This window comes from Phaethon aethereus (genome assembly GCF_964289735.1).
Source record: "Phaethon aethereus genome assembly, chromosome: 18".
NCBI lineage: Eukaryota > Metazoa > Chordata > Aves > Phaethontiformes > Phaethontidae > Phaethon > Phaethon aethereus.
The window spans coordinates 7,393,511-7,413,679 of NC_138594.1; the positions used below are offsets into that span (position 1 = coordinate 7,393,511).

Consider the following 20,169-nt stretch of genomic DNA (forward strand, 5'->3'; position numbering starts at 1 on the left):
CTGCCCGCGTTGCGGCCTTTCCCCGGCTTTCCGTGGGTTTTCCTCCCACCCGGGCCGCGGCCGGGGCCGCGCGTCGGGAGGGGGCGGCACCGCTGGGGGCTGTGGGTACGTCCCGGTGAGCCCCCCCCCCCCCCGCCCCTCTGCCTGAGGGGCCGGCGCTGCCGAGGGGCGGCTGGCAGCGCGGCGGTGTAAACGCGCGCGTGTTTGGGGGTTCCGGGTCTACCCGCTGCGCACTGCGTGAGCGTGGTGGGAGAAGCGGTTTTAAATGCGTTGCCGAGCACCGGCGGCTTTGGCGCGTTTGCTGTGTTTTACGCGGTCGCCCCGGGTCCCTCCTGCGGAGGAGGAGGAGGAGGAGGAGGCGGCGGCGGCCATTAGGGAGGATTTTGCTGCTCGCAACAGCGACTTGGTTAATGCCACACGCGAGCTGCGGGGAGGGAGCCCGTCCCCGGGGCTCCGTCGCGGGGGGCGAGGGCTGGCGCGGGACGGGCGTGCGTGTGCGCCGGGGCACGCGCCCACCTCCCCAGCCCCGCTCCGGTGGCAGCGAGGGTCGGGGTCCCAGCGTTTGGCAGCAGCTGGTGAAATGGCGGGTGGGCTCCGGCCCCGAGCGGCTTCCGCCCCGACCCGTCCTGCTCGCCCGGGGGCTGGGGGCCGTGCGCTGCCCCAGCCCTTTGCACGAGGCTGTTTTTGGGCTGGTTTTTTGGTCTGTCTTCTGTGATGCTGAGACAGGTGTGAGGAGGAAGGATGGACTGAGACGAGAGGCCAGAATAAATCCAGCCTGGACATTTTTTTTGTTTTAATTATTTATTTTATTTTATTTTATTTTTAATTTTTTAAAGCACCCGTCCTCCCCAGTGCCAGTCCCAAGGCCGGGCTGCCAGCAGCCGAAGCCACCCCAGCTCTCAGTTCAGGAGTTAATTGCAAGTGATATGTAGGACTTTTTTTAAAAGCTCAAGCTCCTGAAGTTTGGAGATTATGCAAGACACTCAGCTTGCAGGATTTTTTTTTTATCTTCTTTTTTTTTTTTTTCTTCTCTTTAAGCAATAAGATTTTAAACCCTTTTGGTTGCTGGAAAAAAACCTTAAAGTACAAATCTAAAAGGTTATGGGGAAACAATTCCAAAACAGTAAAGCAAGTAAGAACCTTGTCAGGATTTTTTTTTTTTTTTGACAAAACATCTTTTTTTATCAAGCTTCATCCCCTCTAAATACAGCATCATTCTTCACTTCGTCACCTGGGCAGCTGAGCAGGGTTCCTCCGCGCTGCTGAGCAAATCCGCCATCCCCCTTGAGAGGCGGCTGTTTCCGAGGCAGAGGAGAGCATCTCCTGCCTGCAGCCGACAGCGCGGCCCTTAAACCTTTGGGAGAAAAATGAAAAGACGACTAAGATGATTACTCCCCGAAATCCCCTTTTTCCCTCTGCTTTGGGCTTTACAGTCGCTGTTTTTAGGGGGCCCTGGAGGACCGTCGTGTGGCCGTGGCCCTGCGGTACTGCCGAGGCGGGAGCGGAGCGGGGCCGTTTCACGGCAGAGGGAAGCAGCTGCCGGTGCATCCCCTTGAACGTCAGCAAGGGAAAATAAATTAGAGATGAAATTTCCGAAAACACTGGCATGAATAATCGCCCTGTTTTGGCTTCCCAGGTCTAACCGTGAAGCTGCACAAATTAAAATTGCCTCCTGGGTCTGTCTGCACTTTGAGGGACGCGGTTTTGAAGAGCTGCAGAGCAGCGACGAGGCAGGGATGCTCCCCGCATGGCTTTCTCCCGGCTCAGAGCCTGCGGACGGGGATGTCAAGGTTACGCCGGGCTCAGCGGGGTCATGACAGCTCCCGGCGGCGTGCGCTCGGGCTGCCGGATGCAGCGGCCCGGGCTGGGGCAGGCGCCGTGCACGCGGTGGAAATGCTGCCCGGGTAAACGTTTGACTTTTTAAACCCCTTTGCTGCAGCCCTACCGGAGCGCCTTTGGCTTTGCTTTCCAGGAACCGGCTCGCCTGGCACGGATCCCTGCGGGCCGTGGGGCCGGGGCACGCGCGCCATCGCACGCGTGCAAGCAGCGTGCCTGGGGCTGCCGTGCCCGCAACGGCTGATCCGCTCTGCCGGGAAAAAGCGGTTTTGCTGTCGGTGTGGTGCAACGGGAAGGGCTGTAAACCTGCTGCATCCACCCTGCTCCATCCCGCTCTTGTGTTCCCTGGAAGGAGGGGAGGTCCCACACCTGGAAAAACGCCTGGGAGGGCAAACTCGTGGAGTAGAGACCGAGTCAGGACCACACCGGGGGCAGATCTCTGCCAGTGCTCGGCTGCAAGCTGGGAAAGTGGATTCACCAGGTAAAGACGCTCTGAGAACACCTCCGGCATGCAGCATCCAAGGGGAAGCAAGTGCTTCCTGCCGATGCTGAAAGCAAAAGATGGGTGCAGGTTTCACTTCCGAAGGATAATGGTAGGAAAAAAAAATTCCAATTAAATGTCCAAGGTTGTGATGGGAATCCTGTAACCTTTCAACTGGGGGTGACATTAAGAGCCTTTTCCTGTTGGCCAGGTACAGTTGGAGGTGAAGCTGGGAAGGGTTATTATTTCCATCCGTGAGGCAGATTAATTCTGAGGACTTTTAACTTCCCTTGTGAACAGCCTGAATTAATGTTTTAGGATTTTAGTCCCTGCCTCCTCCTGCCCCCGCAAAGGCCAGACCCTGGAAGTCCCATTATGCTCCTGTCAAAGGGGCTATTTCTGGAATTGATGATATGAATGAAGCCTAAAACTCCGCTCTCATTAATGTCTGCAGCTTATCCCAGTGTCACTCCTAAGCTGGTGGGACTCGGTGACACTGCAGGGGAAGGCTGTCATTTCAACCCAATTTTCACATCACATTTGCACAAAAATTTCGAGGCCTTGCCAGCGCTTTTGGCACATTTGTCAGAGAGCGGCCGTTGTCGCGGCAAGCGAAGGCTTTGCCTGGCCCAAGAGGACTGACTGCGGGTGGCGATGGGGGACCCGATCGTGGCCACGGCCACGGCCTGTGGGTCCAAACGGGCTCTCCTTGCCCCACAGAGCAGGCAGCAGAGCCAAGGTGGCACCCGCCTGGATCCAGGCAGTTCAATGCCATTCCGTGGTTGGGTTTTATTGCGGGACACCAGCCTGCAGCCCCCGGTGCCGCAGGGCTGCCTGGGCGTTGGTCCCCAGCTCGCCCGCGGAGCCCCGCTCCTCGTCACGCTGGCCGTGCTCTGGGGGGTCCCACACCACCTCCCAGCCATGGCAGGACGGCAGCGTGTTGCCTCGGAGCCGCTGCCTTGCCGGAGCACCGGCGCTGCTAAGGGAGAGCTGGAGGAGGTGATGGGGGAAGGAGCTAGAGTGGAGAGAGAGAGACGCAGGGAAGGAGGGGAGCAGGAATGGCAGAAGCGGCTTGGGAGTAGCAGAGCACCAAGGGAAGAAATAAATATTAATCCCATGGAAGAGTGCGTAAAGCATCACCTGTAAAGCATCCCCGAACGCTGCCCTCCGTGCCTGGCTCGGCCGTTGGTGGGGATGCCCATCCCCCCCAGCGAAGGGACCACCGTCTCCGGGGACGGACGATGCCGCGGCACGGTGCTGCCCGCGCTCCCCGTCCCCGAGCCAAAGAGTGCGCCGGGAGCGGCGCGTGTGCTCCGGCTCGGAGGCTGCTGATGGACCGAGCGTCGCGCCTGCCGTCGTCCTCTTGGTTGCCGCTGCCCTCGAGCAACAGCTTCCCATTTAATTCACTCGCTGGTGAATTTGATCCAAACTTCTGCAACCAAATCATAGCAAAGCATAATGCAATAACTTTCTCTTTTGATTATATTAAGCTGGGTAGCGCTGTCTAATTGAATCTGGGGCTCTTGCCTCTTAATTACGAAAGGTCAGGCTCTGCCGTGCGCGGGCAGGTAGCACGGGGCTCCCTCGTGGTGGGAAGGGGGGGCTGAGGGCTCTTGCTCTGTGCAAAGGCTCCTGTTTGTAACAAGGGAGTGACTTCTGGATATTTTCCTTTTTTTTTTTTTTGGTGTTCTTTATTTTATGAGTTTTAAGAGTCAGGTTACAACAAAAGTCTTACCGGCTATTTCTGTGTGGCAGAAATATATTTTTCTAATTGAAAAGAATCAGTGAATGCTTTGGCTGGCTGCGTTGACCAAGTTGATGGTAAAAACATGTATTTTTAAGAATAAGCTGGGGCGACCAAGTGACCCTGAAAAGCGGGGACTCCTTATCTGACACCCGTGGAGTGGACGGGGTGATTATCTGCTGTGCGTGTGTGAACCCCATTACTTCATGTTTTTAAACATCAGCCCTACGCTCCCCGCCTGCTCGGTGCGAGGAGGGGGCAGGACCCCCCGGGTCAGCTCCGCACCCGGCGTTTCTCTGGCACAGCGTGGCCTGTGGGCTCAGCTCAGCACCGGGGGGCTGGCGGTGGGGCCAGGCCCTGTGGCCGTGCCTCCGCTGCCCCTCGCCCGAGCCTTTGCCTCCTCCTCCTCCTCCTCCTCCTCCTCCTCTTCTTCCTCGCTTTAGCCGCTGGCCGAGGACCAGCGCCATCGCTCTGGTGCTTCCCAAAGCCCCTTTGCCCCTTCGCTGCCCACTCAGCAGCAGCGAGCGGCATTCAATAAAGCACCTTCTGCTTTTGCTAATTGAAGAGCATTCCTTTGTCAGCCTCTCGGCTCAAAGGAGGGTCGGTACAAAGCCGTAGCCATCAGCACTTTGTGTGCCTCTGAAAATCCCATTAGCAGAAGAAAGAGCTTGAAGTTTCATTCAGCTGGGGAAAAAAAAAAAAGGAAAAAACAACAAAAAACCAACCCCCCCCCCAACCTTCTGATCTATCAGCTGCACATTAACACGCTGCCCTCGGCACTGCTGGGGTCCCCGTCCCGAGAATATTTAATCAGGTGAAGTGTTATATTGGACTGAAATGTATTTGCTTGAGGGAGGGATATGCTGATAAGTGGGTCTGCGGTTAAAGCTGGGTGAAAAACCCTGCCGTCAGCAAATAAAATCCCCTCCGCTCTCCGGGTCCCCCTCCCGCCCCCGGCTGCTCCCCTGCCTGCGGGGGGTTCGTTCCCGCGAGGGGAGGTCCGGTGCGGGGTCCGCGGGCGGGAGGGTGGGGAGCAGCCCTGGCTGGGCGCTGGGGGGGGCTGGGGGGGGCGTTCATCGCCCTGCTGGGGAGGGCAGCGGCAGAGGGGGCCGTGCTTGCGCCGCAGGTTGTGGCATCGCAGGGGCTGCGCGCTCCTGGTTACCCTCCGTTGCAATTAGTCACCGGCGCCAGTGCCGGCACGCTAATGAGCGTCGAGGGACACCCACGGGTTTGCTGTCTGCGGCGTGCCGGAGGAGGACAGGGAGGGTGCCCTCGGTGCCATCCCGTGCTGTTCCTCCCGTTTCAGCCGCAGCTCAGCCCTTTGCGCTGGACACGGGGCTGCGGCGAGCTTGGGTCTGCTCAGCTGCCCCGGGCGCGCGTTAGGGCTGCTCTGGGTGGTGCAGAGGGTGGAGGTGAGATCAGAGTGGCTCCAAGCGGGTGCAGATCATCGTTGTGTGACCATCTCTGATCGCTCAGGAGCTTGTGGTCCCCAGCCAGTGCCAAGCAGCTGCCTGCCGTGGCACCCACCACCCAGGTCCGGTGCCCAGCTGCAATGGAGCCCGAGGAGGAGATTTCCAGGCCCGGTGCCAGGTCTTCTCCACTACCATGAAAAGATTTGCACAAAGCCTTGCCTGTCTGGGGAAGCATCCTTCTGTCTCGGCAGGTTTTGACCCAACCAAGCAGGCTACTTCGGAGCCTCCCCGCTTCCCTGCTCCCTATCTTGCATGGCCTTCGCAGACACGCGCCCGTTCAGTCACCCATTTGGGGTCTTGGGATCTTACAAAAAATCCTGTGTGTTCTCCAGGGCTCTGCCGGCAGAGCCGTGGACGGGGCTGGCTCTGCAGAGGGATACTTTCCAGCCTCCCAAGCCGGGGAACGCCTGCGCATCCCCCGCAGCTGCTGCCCCCTCCTCCAGCCCGCCCTCCACGCCTGCCCCCGCAGGGCTATATTTGGGCTAAATATTCCAGCCCGTAGCCCCAACCTGGCAGTTGGAATGTCTATCCCCGTATCTTGTAAACATTTCTTCCGATTAAAAGATCCAGATTGCCGACGACCGAGCCGTGACTAAGCCCCATGTGATTTCCCAGGAATTCGCCCAGGATGGGTGGCAGGAGCTGCCAGCTCCAGCCCCGCGCGCCGGCGGGGAGGCACCTGCTGATTCATCCTCACCTTCTTCTTCCTCAGCCAGATAACGCTACAGCATGGGCTCCTGAATACCACCTGCTACCGCGTTGCGGCGAAAGCTCTGTCTGACAAGGGCCGCGTTTATTTTCCTAGAGCCTGGAAGCTGCTGCCTGCGCCCAGGCAGGCGCGTGGCCCCCGCTGCCTGTGGGTTGCGGCAGCCGGGGGGTTTTTTCCGTGCTCGGCTGGAAGATAACCCCAGCACCGTATTGCTCCGGCTCCTGGATTTCACAGCTCTGTGCCCCAGGCAGTCGGGAGCTGGGACACAGAAATTGGGTACCAGGTTTGAACCATCCCTGTGAGGGTTTGCTGCAGCAGCATGCTTCATTCTTGCCCCAAAAGTAACAGCATCCACGGTCTGTCCCGGCAGCTCAGCGCTTTGAAATTGTTCCAAGAGGCAGCAGTCAGGGTAGGGAATGGGCTTTTGCTGGCCCTCGCAGTCTTAAAGGCTTTTAGGCAGCTGGTTAATGGTTTTGACAGTCTTAATTTGGACTGGGAATGAAAAGTTCAAGCAGTGACTTCAGGGGAACGCCCCTGGGATAAGCTGTGACATGGTTAATAGAAAATTGTAATGTTGTTAAAGTGCTTTTCCGTAAAATGCCAGGAGAGGAAATTAACGGTGTGGGTTTGTTGTGTTTTGGTTTTTTTTTCCCCTAAAAGTTGATATAGTTCTTTTCATTTACTTTTTTAATCCATCACATCAGCACTCAGCACTCTTGCCGTGCAAGTTCCATTTTATAGCGGTTTTCACATTAGCTGTAGCCACTGATGTCAGCGCGGTGAGAACACGCTGTTGGTTTGCCGTGCAGGTATCTGAACAGCAGGCAGGCTTTCCGTGCAAAACCAGATCAAGTCTAACCTAGAGAAGCTGGCGTGCGCCTTGCCTTGAAGACCAGAATAACCTTTCTGATTCAGTGGCGGCTGCTCGTGGATGCTCGTTCGGGTCCGTTGCTTCCTTGACGGGGCGCTCCGCAGGTGGTTCGAGAGGGTGAGCATGCTGGTAATCCTGCTCAACTGCGTGACGCTGGGCATGTTCCACCCCTGCGAGGACATCGCTTGCGACTCGCCGCGCTGCAGGATCCTCCAGGTACGGCCCAGCTGCTGCTTTCAGCTCGACGGCGGCCCTGGCTGACGTGGCGCGGGAAGGACGGAGCTGCGGCAGAGTCCCTGCGATGGCTGGGTCCTGCCTGCGCTGGCTGTCCCACCAGCACTGAAAAAATGCTGATTTTGGTGCTCGGATGTGAACGCACCGTGTCATGGGGCAAAGTCCCTGCCAGGCTGTGCCAGCCCCAGTGTAGCCAAGCCTTGCGTGGAGCGCCTGGGGAAGAGTTAACCATCTAGTCTGTAGTGGAAGCAGAGCCCAAAATGTACTTGGTCCCTTTATCTTAGCACTGTGGGTGCTGTTGGCTGGTCTGGGCTGGGGGAAGACATGGGGCTGCTCTTAGTGCTGCCTCTGCCCAGGGATTTTAGCTCTTGGTGGTGCAAGAGGAGACCTTGTTGAACTCGGGTCTCGCCTGCCCTGAGCGTGCAGTGACGCAGGAGCATCCCTCCTCCCTTCCTTTCTTTTGCAGAGCTTCGACGATTTCATCTTTGCCTTCTTTGCCGTGGAAATGATCGTCAAGATGATCGCGCTGGGGATTTTTGGGAAGAAATGCTACTTGGGAGACACATGGAACCGCCTGGACTTCTTCATCGTCATCGCAGGGTAAGCCCAGCACGGCGGGTCCCCCTCTCCCCGTGCCTCTCTGTTGTCATTCATGGTGTCATTTGGCGAGTGCCGGATTTGGGGGAGTGGCTGGTTTGCAGCGGTGAAGGCGGGGGGCTTGCTGGACCTCGGTGCTGTCAGCGTTGTCCACCCCGGCTCTGCAGCAGGCATCACCTCCTGGACCGCAGCAGGCCCTCCGGTCGCGCCATAGCTGGCGGGAGAGCTGATGCTCGGTTCATGGAGAGAGCAGGGCAGGGCAGCAAAAGCTGTTTGTGGTGGGTTTTGGCCAGCCCGTGCCCTGGGGCTCCTAGCTGGGTGCTGGGCTGGGTTCTTCTCCCTCCGGCCCCATCGGTGGTTTCGGTTTCCGTCGGGCGAGGTGACAGCAGAGCGGGCGGTTGGGAGCACGGAGTGGTGTGCCAGGGAGGATAGTTCACTGAAATGTGCATGATTGCCCTCATTATTGTACCTTTTTTTTTTTTTTTTGAGGGAAAGCGACCAAGTTCTCTTTTTTGAGTGTTTTCCTTTCAGAGGCACCTGGTTTGAATTAAAGGCTCTTCCAGCACCCGAGAGTCTCCTGGCGGAGGCTGGAAACCCACATGAAAAGTCCCTGGCCCCCGGCCAGCGAGCTGAATTTCTTTGACACACGAATCACTCACCGGCCCTCGCCTCCCCTCCCCGCTCCAAGAGCCCAAACACCTTTGGGAAAACAGTGGGTTTTTTCCTCTTTTGGTAGAGCTAGAGATCAAATTTACTGGATTTTCCTGGAAAGGAGCAGGGGAGCCTCCCATTTGGGCTGTTTCCCCAGCGTGGGTTTGGTGTGCCCCAAGAAGGGGCAACACCTTGGTGGGCTTTGCTTACAGTCCGTCACCAGCCCCATAGGGTCATGGCACACACCTCTGCCAGGCAGCTGGGAGAACCAAACCAATGGCCTAGTAAAACCAGTAAGAAGGTCCCAGGTCTCCCAGTGCATCCTTGGCGTGGGAAACTCATTGCCACAGGGTTCTGCAGAGGCCAGAAGATGTAGTGAGGCTCAAGAACCGGACTGGAGGCAGAGATGGAGGGCAGAAAGGCCAAGAGCTGTGACTGTCCCTGTAAACCTGTCTTCTGCAGGAGGCTACAACCTTGTGCTTTCCAACTGCACCAGCTGCTGGCTCCTCGGGTTAGGAGAGGGCTCAAAATGACCTCCTGAAGTGTCTGAGCAATGTTAGGCGTTGCAGCGATGGGACGTTGGACAAGGTGGGACCCTGGGTCCAACTGGCTCTGGTAGGGTTGTAAACATCAGCACGGCCAAGGGCTGGAGCCTGCTAAATCCGCCCTGTGTATTCTTTATTTCTTCGTCTTTATTATTTCTTATACTAGAAATAAGTGTCATGAAGAACCAGACCCAGGCAAGGCCAGGCATCCCACCTGGGGAGGCTCGGGCAGGCGTGGTGGTGTGTGCCGGGCTGGCGAGTGCTTCCAGCTCCGCCGCCCCGGGGTGCTGCGGCTTCCGCCTCCCAGCCCGCTCCTGGCCTTTCCTGTTGAGCCTGCAAAGTCTTTGGAGCTGGAGTTGTCCTTGATGTGCTTGGAGACCCCACCATGACGGGACCTCTGTCCAGAGGGACATCAGCAGAGGCCCTCCTAATTCCTACTGCCAAAACATAGCTGCACTTTACTTACGCAAGCATCGTATCTCCTGCCCACCTTCTAGTGGTCAGGCATTGTCACAGGCTGCCCAGGGAGGTGGTGGAGTCACCATCTCTGGTAGTGTTCAAAAAACGTGTAGATGTGGCACTTCAGGACATGGTTTAGTGGGCACGGTGGTGTTGGGTTGGTGGTTGGACTTGATGATCTTAAAGGTCTTTTCCAACCTTAATGGTTCTGTGATTCTGTGATACTGCACCTGGACGGGCGTTTGGGTGGTGAGAGCCGCCTCCTTGCCGGGCAGAGCGCGGGCAGCGGCACCGACCTCCCCGCTGACGCAGCCTCCTTCCCGCATCCCCGCTGCGCCGAGGCGTTTATTTGCCGGAGCGGTTTCGTGCAGTCTCGCAGCTTGACCGCTCCCGTGACTCCTGCCAGCTCGGCTTTGCCTTTTGCTAAATGACGGGTCTTTCCTTCGTGTGCGTGAACCGCTCCCATCTGGGCCCCGTCACAACCGATTCAGCTGACAAAGGATCGAACTGCCTTTAAATACAAAGCAGAGCCTGTCCTGCCCCAGCGCCTGCTTCCTCTGCTCCCTTTCGCGCCCTCGTGTCCTCCTCCAGCCCTTGCCTGTCCATCCGTGAGTGCCGCATCCCGCTCGGAGCGTCGCTGCTGTCCTGGAGGCTCCCTCAGCCTCAGCCGTCCCCGGCAGCGCCGAGCGCCGGGGCAAGCCAAAGGGGCTGCAGGAACCGCAGAGGAAGCGCTGCCGTGGCAGGGGAAAAGTGGAGGGACCAGAGGCTGTTACTGGGTGAAAGACGTAGGTAAAACCCACTGCAGAGATCAGAGGAAAAAGCGCTCCAGGCTCAACTTGCCAACCAGACCGAGGGAAATTCCTCTGGTAGCTCCTGAGTGCAGCTCTGCAGCTCCCACGCAGGGCAAATCACCCCGACGAGCACCCAGCCCGTGGTGCTAACGGCAGAGCGCGGCAGCAAGGGACCAGCCGAGCTCGACGGGGAGGCATCTCGCGCCCGAGCGGGTGCGTGGTGCGGAGAACGAGGCCAGAGCCAAGCTGCGGCCGTGGAGGAGAGCGTGCGCCGGGGCGATGCTCGAATCCCCACTGTTTGCTAGATACTCGGTAAAGTGCATCGCATTTTTATGTAGGTATCACACAGGGGCTTTGGCCGGGTCCTCCAGTGAAATGACAGGGTAAGAGACCCACAAACTGGCATTTCCACGTGGCCCCGGTGACTACAACGAAGCAGCTCTGCTTCTGTCTTCCCGCTTTTCTCCTCCCCATTTTCATGCCAGACATGGGAGGAGGGAAGCAGCAGGACAGCCTGGGCTCCCCGGTGCTCTCCTGCTTCCCTGCCGCTTCCCTGCCCATGGGCTGCAGAAGGTGACGGCGAGGGGAGAGGAGAAGCAGCAAACCGTGTCTGCGGGGCGTCGGGTGGGGAAGGCGTCTTGTGCCGCGGGCACGCGGGACGCGCTGCGTGCCGGGGCTGCGCGCTCCCGCGGGCAGACCTCCCGTAGGAGCCCTTCCCCACCACCAGCAGTCTAGGAGAGGCTTCCAAAAAAAAAAAAACCAACCCAAACCCCTGTGGCATTTCATCCTCCCCATTCCTTGAGAAGTTTCTGGACCTGGCGGGGCTTGAAAACAGAGAGAAACCTTTTTGTGAGTGTTTGCCCCAAATCTGCTGCTTGCAGAGGGCTGGGAGAGCCGCCCGGGTGCTGTGCTCGCTCGGGCTGCGGGCCGGCCGCTTTCGTGGCATGCCATTAAGCACTTCTCAGCTCTGTTAAACTGTCCAGACCAATCTCATGAGCTCATGGAGAGTAAATGACTTCTTTGTGACAATGTAATGCAATTAGCTCTAATTGTAGAGTGTGTAATGTCTGCAACACATCTCTGTAATTACAGTAAAACTTGCTGGAGATCAGAATAGCGCTGTATTATCAAAACTCAGCTTACTGAAACATGGCTTTGGCTGCAGGTTGTGGAGTTGCACGGGGAAAAGGGAAGGCAAAAAGTGATGAATGACATAATTATGTTGTGTTATTTTAAAGAGGAGGATTTGGGGAGTTAGCTTTTAAGAGAACGCTTGAAGGTTAACGGGTGTTGCAAGCCAGCTCTCACCCTCTAAAGACGATTCAATACGATTTTGACCTCTCCCAGCGTAAGACGCAGATGTCTCGAGGATGAGCGCTTGTTTACATCCAAAAATATACAGTCATTTACAGTTTAGTGCTGGCCGAGGCTCTGGCTGTGAACCGGAGCTGTGGGATGCAGATGTGCCCTGACTTGCCGTCTCCTCGGCCACCTCGGGACCCAGCGCCCGCTCTGCCTTCCCCCCATGGGAAGAAGATAGCCACAGGTTGAGACCTACCTGCTCCTCAGCTGGAGCCGTCCCCATCCCCAGCCGCCGTGCTGCAGCCCCACCAGCTTGCAGGACATCAGCTTGTTTTGACTTTGGCTGGATAAGGACTTCCCTGAACCTCTGCATCCCTGTGGACCAAGCTGTGCTTTAAACCATCCTCATAAAAAAAACACAAACCCAAAACAACAGAAGACCCCAATGGTTAATAGTTTTTCCCGGGAGAGAGGATTTAAATCAGGGGATAATTTGGTGCTGTAAGAGCTTACAGGGTTCGTCTCTGCCTTTCCTAGACGCAGGGTGGAGCAGGGCTCTGGACCCGTGAGCGGTCCAGAGCGGGGCTGTGCATCATCCCGTGTTTGAGTTCGGTGGGTCTGTTGTTACTCCGGGCTCAGTCAGTTGTTTGGCCCAGTCTGTGGAGTCCTGTTTGTGCTTTGCTCATTGTAATGGTAACAGGCCTCTTAAAAGGCTTTGTAGGAAACTTAAACACTTCTGGAATATTTTGCTTACAATTTGAGACGTGCTGGGGCTGGAGGTGGTTGGCAGGCTGCTTTCTTCAGAAACAGAAACACCATTTCTTTTTCTCTTTGGCTCCTGAGCGCTTCTTCTAGTGTTTGTTATCGTGTTTTCTCCCTGTGTTGAAGGCTGTATTCAAGACTTAGCTCCGCTGAAGTGGACGACCCTTAAGGATGTCTTGCTCCCTCCTGGTTTTGAGCGCTGAAGTTCAGGGATGAGACGCGCAGCAGGAAGCCTTGCTGTATTCATAGGTACCGGGAGCGGAAGGGGTGCTGCAGTCCTCTACTCCATCCCTGCTCCGGCTAAAACCGGGTGGTTTCTGAAAAGCCCTTTAGCTCGGAAATAGGGGCAGTGCTGCCGGGCGGGTCTCCGCAGGCTCCTGCCGGGTGCTCCGGGTGAAGCGCCCGGCGCCTGCCTCCCCTCGCAGCCGGGGGCTGCCCACGGGGGTCCCGCTGCGACTGCGGGCAAAGCCTTCTCTTTCCACGTCTCTCGGTCCCTTCCTCCCTTCAAAAAAAACCCAAAATGATAGAAAGGCGGGCACGAATGTTGCTTTTTCATCCTCTCTGCCTGCGTTGATCCCCTTCGCACCGCGGAACAGCGCCTTGGAGACGCGGCTGCGCGGTGCCCTCTGCGCGGTGCCCTCTGCGCCGCGCCGTGGGGTAATTGCCCGTGTAAGCGGCCGATTTGCACACGCAATTACCCGATGTGCAATCGCAGCCGCAGCCCCTTTGAGCTGCGGCGAAAGCTGTGCCAAACCCTCTCCCAGGAGCCTGCCCCTCTCCGGTGCTTTTCGGGATGGATACGAGTGTCCTGGAGCCGGGACCCTCTTCCCGGGGCCCCGCTGTGTCCTGGCTCATCCCGAATTAGGTGCTCTTCGCTCCGAGCAGAAGTGGCAGAACCACAGCAAGCCGATACTCACGACCGCAAACCTCCGGGGCTTCAAAGTCTGGGGTTGAGCTTTGCAGCTTGATGCTTTCAGTGACTTTTGGGAGGATGAAGAGCAAGCGAGAGCCCGGGCCGGCAAGCGGCCGCCTGCGGGTGCTCCCTGCTCCGTGCCGCCTGACCGCAGCCTTTGCGAGCCTCGAAGCAGAGCGTCCCGAGCGAGCCGTGTCCCTGACGCACAGAAACCTGCTGGGGAAAAAAGCCTCCCCCGCAGCCAAGCTAGCTCAAACCCACCTGTGAAAAGCCTCCGTTCTTTTAAGTTTTAGGACTTTAAAAAAGAGAATTCTTTAGTTTCTTTCAGTTCTTCAGCTGAACTTGCTGCTGCTTCTTCAAAAGCCTCATTAGCCAAGTGTCCGGGCTGGGACACACGGTGCGGCCGGATCCAGCAGGCTGCAGGGTTCGTGATCCCTCCAGTGTTGTTTTTTTTATTCCATTCAGCTTGATTAAAGTGAGTATTTTAAAAATTAAGCAACACCCACGAATTCGGTGAGACTCATGGGGCTTTAAAAGCAGTGCCTGAGTGAAAGCAGAGCACGGCAAAGCCGGTGAGGGCCGGGAGGAAATTTCATTCCAGCTTTCTGAAGATACAACGCTGACTAAATAATTTCCCCTTGTCTTTTCCAGCACTGATGGCTTAATATCATCCACCGATTGCTGGGCTTTGTAGATAAAGAGTGCCTATATGCCCGGTTTTGGAAACCTTTTAAGGCAGAATAAATGTGTGCCTATCTCTTGCTGGCAGCGGGCAGCGGCTCCACGCCTCTGCGGGCAGAGGGGTGGGCAGCTCCGGGGGATGCTGCGCTGCCTGCGTGTCTTGCTGCGGGTTCCCAGTGTGACCTTGGTCACCTCTCCTGGCTCTACAGCACCCCCAGCACCCGGCTGTGAAAGGGAAGAGCTCAAGTTTTCCTCCGAAAGCGCCCTCGGCGCAAACTCTGTGGCTCGGACGGGGCTTCACACCATCGTCTGCTTCCTGGGCAGGAGCGATCCCGGGGCGGGAGAGCAGGCTGGGCCGGAGAGGCGATGCTGGGTGGGTGCGGGGAGGGCTTTGCCGGCATTCCCGTGCTCCGTTAGAGGCACACAGGGCGAGAAGAGCCCCTTCAGCCCCTCCGGTGGTGCTCCTGAGCATCAGTTCTGTACGCTCTCCGCCGCGGGCAGGGGTGCCGCTGGACACCGCACTTACGAGATCCTTCCCGATGCTTTGGGTTTTATGGGAAAGAAACCCCAGCGTGCTCCGAGCCTCGCTGTCTCCGGGCAGAACGGGAATGAATTTCTGTTGCTCGGTCCATCCTGAGCCATCCCTTGTGGCTGTCTGTCTGTCTGTCTGCTGAGTCCTGGGAGTTTTCCTTCCTGGAGGAGCGTTTGCCAAAGGTTTGCAGCAGCTCGCTCTCTGCATCCCACCACCAGCCCGTCGTACGTCTGGCTTTGCAGATGCTCCGCTTTTATTCTTAGAAAGTCCTAAATATTTCTGCTTTCCTTCTGAATAACTCCAGTGATCGGGGGTTGCTGATCACTCTGACGAGTCTCAGCATTTGCTATGAATCCATCCTATTTAATGCTGAATATTTTTCTGAGCCTTCACTTGGCTGGGCAGCCGGGTCCGTGGCAGAGGTGCTGACAGGCATCGCATTTTCCTGTTAGAACAGAAATGACATTTGAGTTGAAGCTTCATCAGGGGCTTTTTACACTGCAGATTTTCAATGCGTAAATGTTATATATGCCGGTAAATGCGCCTGTCACCTTGCCGGTTGGTGACATCCTGACATTTGCTCTCCCTGGGTATCTTCCCTTGCCGGCGACGTGGATTGATTCCTCCCGTGCATCCTCTTGCCTTGGGAAGTGACCTTAGAGCTGGGAAGTGGTGGGTTCTCATTGGACTTGCTCTTTAGTGACTGATTTCTACCTACGCTTTTTTCCCCACATGGGGTTCTCTCGAGGCCCTTGAGCTGGTAGTTATCAGCAACGTGTGGATCCTGCAGTCTAGGTCTGGGACTGAGCTTGCGGTGCTGTAACGCCGGCGCTGGTCGCAGCGTCCAGCAGCAGAGGTAGGAGAGCACCCACCTGCTCTTGGTCTTGGTGTTAAAGTGTTTGCTCCAGCTAGTGGGTTGTTGTTTGTTTGGGTTTTTAAATTTGGCATTGTAATTGTTCTTTAATGTGTTAAATCAAAGCGCATTTTACAACATGCCCTTTGCAGCTTACAAGCACACGTCTCTGGAAGTGAGTCTAGAGTGAGTCATTAATCAGAAAATGATTTGTCTTGGTGCAAAATAACCATATGCTGCTCTGAATTTTGCTGGTAGCCTCTGTTTTAATAATAGATGAAAGAAAAGCTGTATGTTTGACATGGGCTTTTCACCTGAATTCTGCAAACCAGACAAAAATCTTCTTTTCAAACAGCGAGTGAAACTTGAGAACCATTAAAGCCCAGGGGAGCTGTTGCCCCTCGCCTTACCTTAGCCAAAGCTGACACGATGCGGCGAGTCCCGCGCGCCGAGGGAGGGGCTGGTTTTGTCCCTGGGGCCAGGTGGGCTTTGGCGGACACGCTGGCTTCCTCCCTGGTCAGAGGACGAGAACAAACTCCTAACAGCCACGTGTGCCTGTCCAACGTTCATCTTCTGGGACTGTCCCGTGGCTGTGGGCGTCAGCTAAATACAGAGGAATATGTTGAGCTTATTTTGATCTTAGATACGGTTTGATCATCATCATCCTCACTAGAGCCTATCGAGAGAAGTCGGATAAAGTGTCACTGCACCAAGTGGGGAGTCATGTATTTAGGGGCTAGAAAGTCTTCTCCACCCCGAGTGCTCCTCACCTGCCGATGGCCGGGAGGGAGGAGAGTGGGTCTGGCTGATCACAGCAAGAGCAGAACCCTCCAGCGTGCTGCAGCCGTGGCAAAGCCAACACGGCACCGATGAGTCCTGCGGGATTTATGGCGGGAGGGAGCACTGATGCCTTTGTGCAAGGCGCCAGCAAAGCCTCCTCCAGCAGCTTGATGTCTAATCAGGTAAGATTAATTCTGGCTAGGGCAGGTGTGGAGAAAGGTTATGACTGGGAAGCAGAGAGCCTGTCTGTGAGATGGGGCTGGAAGAGCTTGGTTTGTTTGGCTTTGCAAAATCAAGGCTGAGAGGAGACGTGATTTGTCCTCTGTAAATACATCGTGATAAAGAACAGCTATAGAAGCTACTTAAAAGACAGTGCTGCCATAAGAACAAATGGATATGAGCTTGTCCTGAATAAATTCAGGCTGGAAGTTAGACTTCTAACCATCAAAGTTGGAGGGAGGGAACCACACAACTAGCTTTGAGATGGAACTTGATAATTTTCGGAAGAGATTAATATCCTGTGGTTGCCTGTGGCAGCGGGAACCCGACTGTGCGGGGAGCCTTGTGGTCCTCTGCCTTGCCTTCGCCTGGCTCTGCCTCTTCAAGAATGCTTTTGGGCAGAGCTCTTGTGTTTTCCCACGGCTGGAGAGCAAAGTCCTGGCAGTGACGTGACTGGTGGCCCTGCTGTGCTTGAGCAAAGGTGCCATGAGCGGAGCGAGACGGTGCTGGGGGACCTTGCAGCAGTCCGAGTGCATCCTCAGACTAAGTCACGTGAAGGTTGCACCTCAGTGTCCTGAGCTGTGAAATAACCCCATCAGGCACAGCGTAGGAGCACTGGGAGGTTCCTTGGTCCAGGTCTGCCCCATTTGTTATCTACAAGTGTTGTCAGTTTTGATTTGTGTGCTTGCCCGTCCACCTGAGTCCCGATTGCTCAGTGTCCGTGCTGCACACCTCCTGTGCCCCACAGAAAGGGTCTGCACCCCGGGATGCCCCTGTCTTCTTTTCAGGGTTGTGGTGGTGCTCAGCACAGCGAAACGAGCTTCATTTGAGTATCTGTACAATTGTTAAGAACAGGGCTGTGTCTGGAAAGTGCCCCCATGGAGTGTGTGGGGACTTTCAGAAGCTTCTGCCCTGGACCTGTGCAAAACCAGTAACCAACGCAGATGAGAGAGAGGTCTGTGGCTGTGTAAGCTGTTGTATCACATTCTCGCTTGTTGACTTTATTCTGATACGCAAACAACTGTTCAGTAATTCCTCTGGCAAACTTTCCTGATGGGAGAGATGCAGTAACAAGTCCCTCTGTGAGCGGTTGGCATATACTGTTTGATTTATAATGTTTGATAATCTAACATTTCTCCAGAAGATCCTTGACGCTCCTCCGCGTTCGTGTCTTTTGCAGGATGCTGGAGTATTCCCTGGACCTGCAGAACGTCAGCTTCTCAGCGGTCCGTACTGTCCGCGTCCTGCGGCCGCTCAGGGCCATTAACAGGGTCCCCAGTAAGTCGGATCCTTATTCTTCCCAGTTGATGCACGTTCTCTGTCCCAAAGATGGAAGAGCAAACACAGACGCTTCCCATCTTACATTGCAGCTCAAACATTCACCCAAGCCTGGTAGTGCTAGGTCCTACCCCCTCTCCCCGGTTTCCAGAGCCTGTTATTCTCCTACTTTCAACAATATTGCTTTTGACACCTGTGGCATTGGAGATGAGCCTTGAATCAATGCGATGTCCAGGACTGTCTTCAGACACCTTTCTTTCTCATCTGAATGGGGTCTTAGGGTGCTCAGATGAAGGGATGCAGGTGATAGGGATTGACTGAGCCAACAGCCTTTGCCAGGCGGCATGGGCAGAGGGGTCTGAGCCATGCCGCTCCCACCCTCCCTGTGCTGCCCCATCCTTTCCTGGAGAAACTGCGGTGAAGAAATCTTGTGCCTGGAGACGGCCCACCATGAGGTGCTGAGGAGCCTCCTCTTGGAGCATCTCTTGCTCTGCTCCCCAGAGCTGGTCCATACAGCCAAAAACCCCAACATCTCCAAAGCAAGCCTGGGTGGGATGGGAGGTGGCTAGTCACTCCTGGTTTATTAGGTCATGCATGAGGATCTCAGGCTCCCCCTTGAAGAGCAGCGGGTGGCCTTGCCTGCTCCTGCACAGCAGCAGGCGATGGCGACCCAGACCTGTGCTCAGAGAGGCATTGGCCATCGCAAACCCAACCCAACTGCCCAGGGAGCCGTTCCTGCTGCGCCGTGCTGGGCACAGCCCAGAGCACGGCGAGAGGCGCTGAGCTCCGTCCTTCTCGGACGCTTACAGGTCAGGTGTGTTAAGCGAAGTACAACTGCATCAGGAACGTCATTCTCCTGGCCCTTCAATCCTGGGTATCGAATCCAGCGCTGTTTTAGCCAAATTAAGTCCAAGGCTGAACTCCCTTATCTGAACTAGCCCAATGCCTTGACGAGAACTGATCAGCTTCAGTCCTGTCTGCCGATGCTGCAGGTGCCTGGGCTCTGTTTATTTTTCTGGTCCTGACTCTTGAACTTAATCTGGCTTTGCTGCTGCTGCTGCTGCTGCTGTTTCAGTCATTACGATAGCTTCAAAATCCTGTTTGCAATGTTTTTTTTATCTCCACTGCTGAACTGATGGATGGCTGAATTTATCCACCACTGTCTAACTGGGGATGTAATTCACTTAATGTATTTTGAAATCCCGGGTAATTCATCTTGGCTTCTCTGCAACGTAGTTACAATGGGATAGAAATGCAAGGTGGGAAAAAAAAAAGAGAGGTTTGTATGATGATAAATGCAGTAACCACAGAAAGTAATTTCAGTTAATTAGGAGTTGATGCAAGGTGGTTGTTCCCCAATAGAGGAGTAGAAGAAAAACCCTGACGGAGGAGGTAACAGCATCAGGAGGAGAGAAAAAAGTCTCTTGAAGTATCAAAGTAAAGGGTGCAACAGTAAAGCTTTCTTTAAATGAAAATCAATATAAGTGAGTGAGAGAATGCAGAAGATGGGGAAAGAAGGCGAGCGAGAGATGAGCAGAATATTACAGAGACGTCAGATGAAATCAATTTTTTTGTGTGTAAATGTCAAGTTGAAGTCACCATCAATTTGTCTTCGTTACAGAACTGGATGTTCTTGAACTTGTGAGAATTAACTGCCAGAGAGTGTCCTGTATTTTAAGGAAGAGAGGGGATTTAGGGTAGATGAGGGGAATTAGGGAGGGAAGGGAATTTTAATATATACTGAGTGGGGAAAGAGCAAGGAAGAATGTCAGAGTTTGGTCTGAGGGGAGAAAGGAGATGTATAATTGCTAGAAAACTTCAGGAGGAGAAGAGGACTTGAGATGGGAAGTGAAGGGAGAGGAGAAAGGAAGGTAGGTCCTGTGCCCAGGAGCAGGGCACGGATGAAAAGGGGTATCACCGGGGCTTTTTGGGGAAACCAGAGGGGACTGGGGAGCTGCGGGTATTTGCAAGCCATGTGCAGATGATGAGAACAGTGGTTGGGAAGGTGGTGGCTGTCAGCGGAGGGAAAAGTATGGGTGGAAAGGAAAAGGTCAGGAGGACATAGCTGGCATAATTCAGCATGGACCTTTCCTTTTCGCTGATGGCTTCCTCTTCGCCTCAGGTATGCGCATCCTGGTGACACTTCTTTTGGACACGCTGCCCATGCTGGGGAACGTCCTCCTCCTCTGCTTCTTCGTCTTCTTCATCTTCGGCATCGTGGGAGTCCAGCTGTGGGCAGGTTTGCTCAGGAACCGGTGCTTCCTCCCGGAGAACTTCAGCATGTAAGTCTGTTCAGGCAGCAGAAGTGTCTCTCCAGCTTGGGCGAGTCTATCCCCCCAGGAGACAGGGCTATCTTCCAGTAAAAAGCTCTGGTCTTCCGTAAATGCTCCCTCCTAAATGCCACCACAACTCCTGTCCAGGCATGCATGGCTGGAACAGAGCAAGCCAGGACAACTTGC

At 55.5% G+C, this 20,169-nt stretch overlaps 1 protein-coding gene across 1 annotated transcript in view; it reads left to right on the forward strand.

Moving 5' to 3' along the window:
• The window catches only part of CACNA1G (calcium voltage-gated channel subunit alpha1 G), a 146,618-nt gene that overhangs the window by 40,081 nt on the left and 86,368 nt on the right, over positions 1–20,169 (forward strand). The window contains exons 2-5 of the mRNA XM_082008204.1: positions 7,218–7,329; positions 7,814–7,947; positions 17,613–17,710; positions 19,833–19,992. Of these exons, the coding sequence (XP_081864330.1) occupies positions 7,218–7,329; positions 7,814–7,947; positions 17,613–17,710; positions 19,833–19,992 (504 nt within the window). The remainder of the gene's footprint in view (positions 1–7,217; positions 7,330–7,813; positions 7,948–17,612; positions 17,711–19,832; positions 19,993–20,169) is intronic.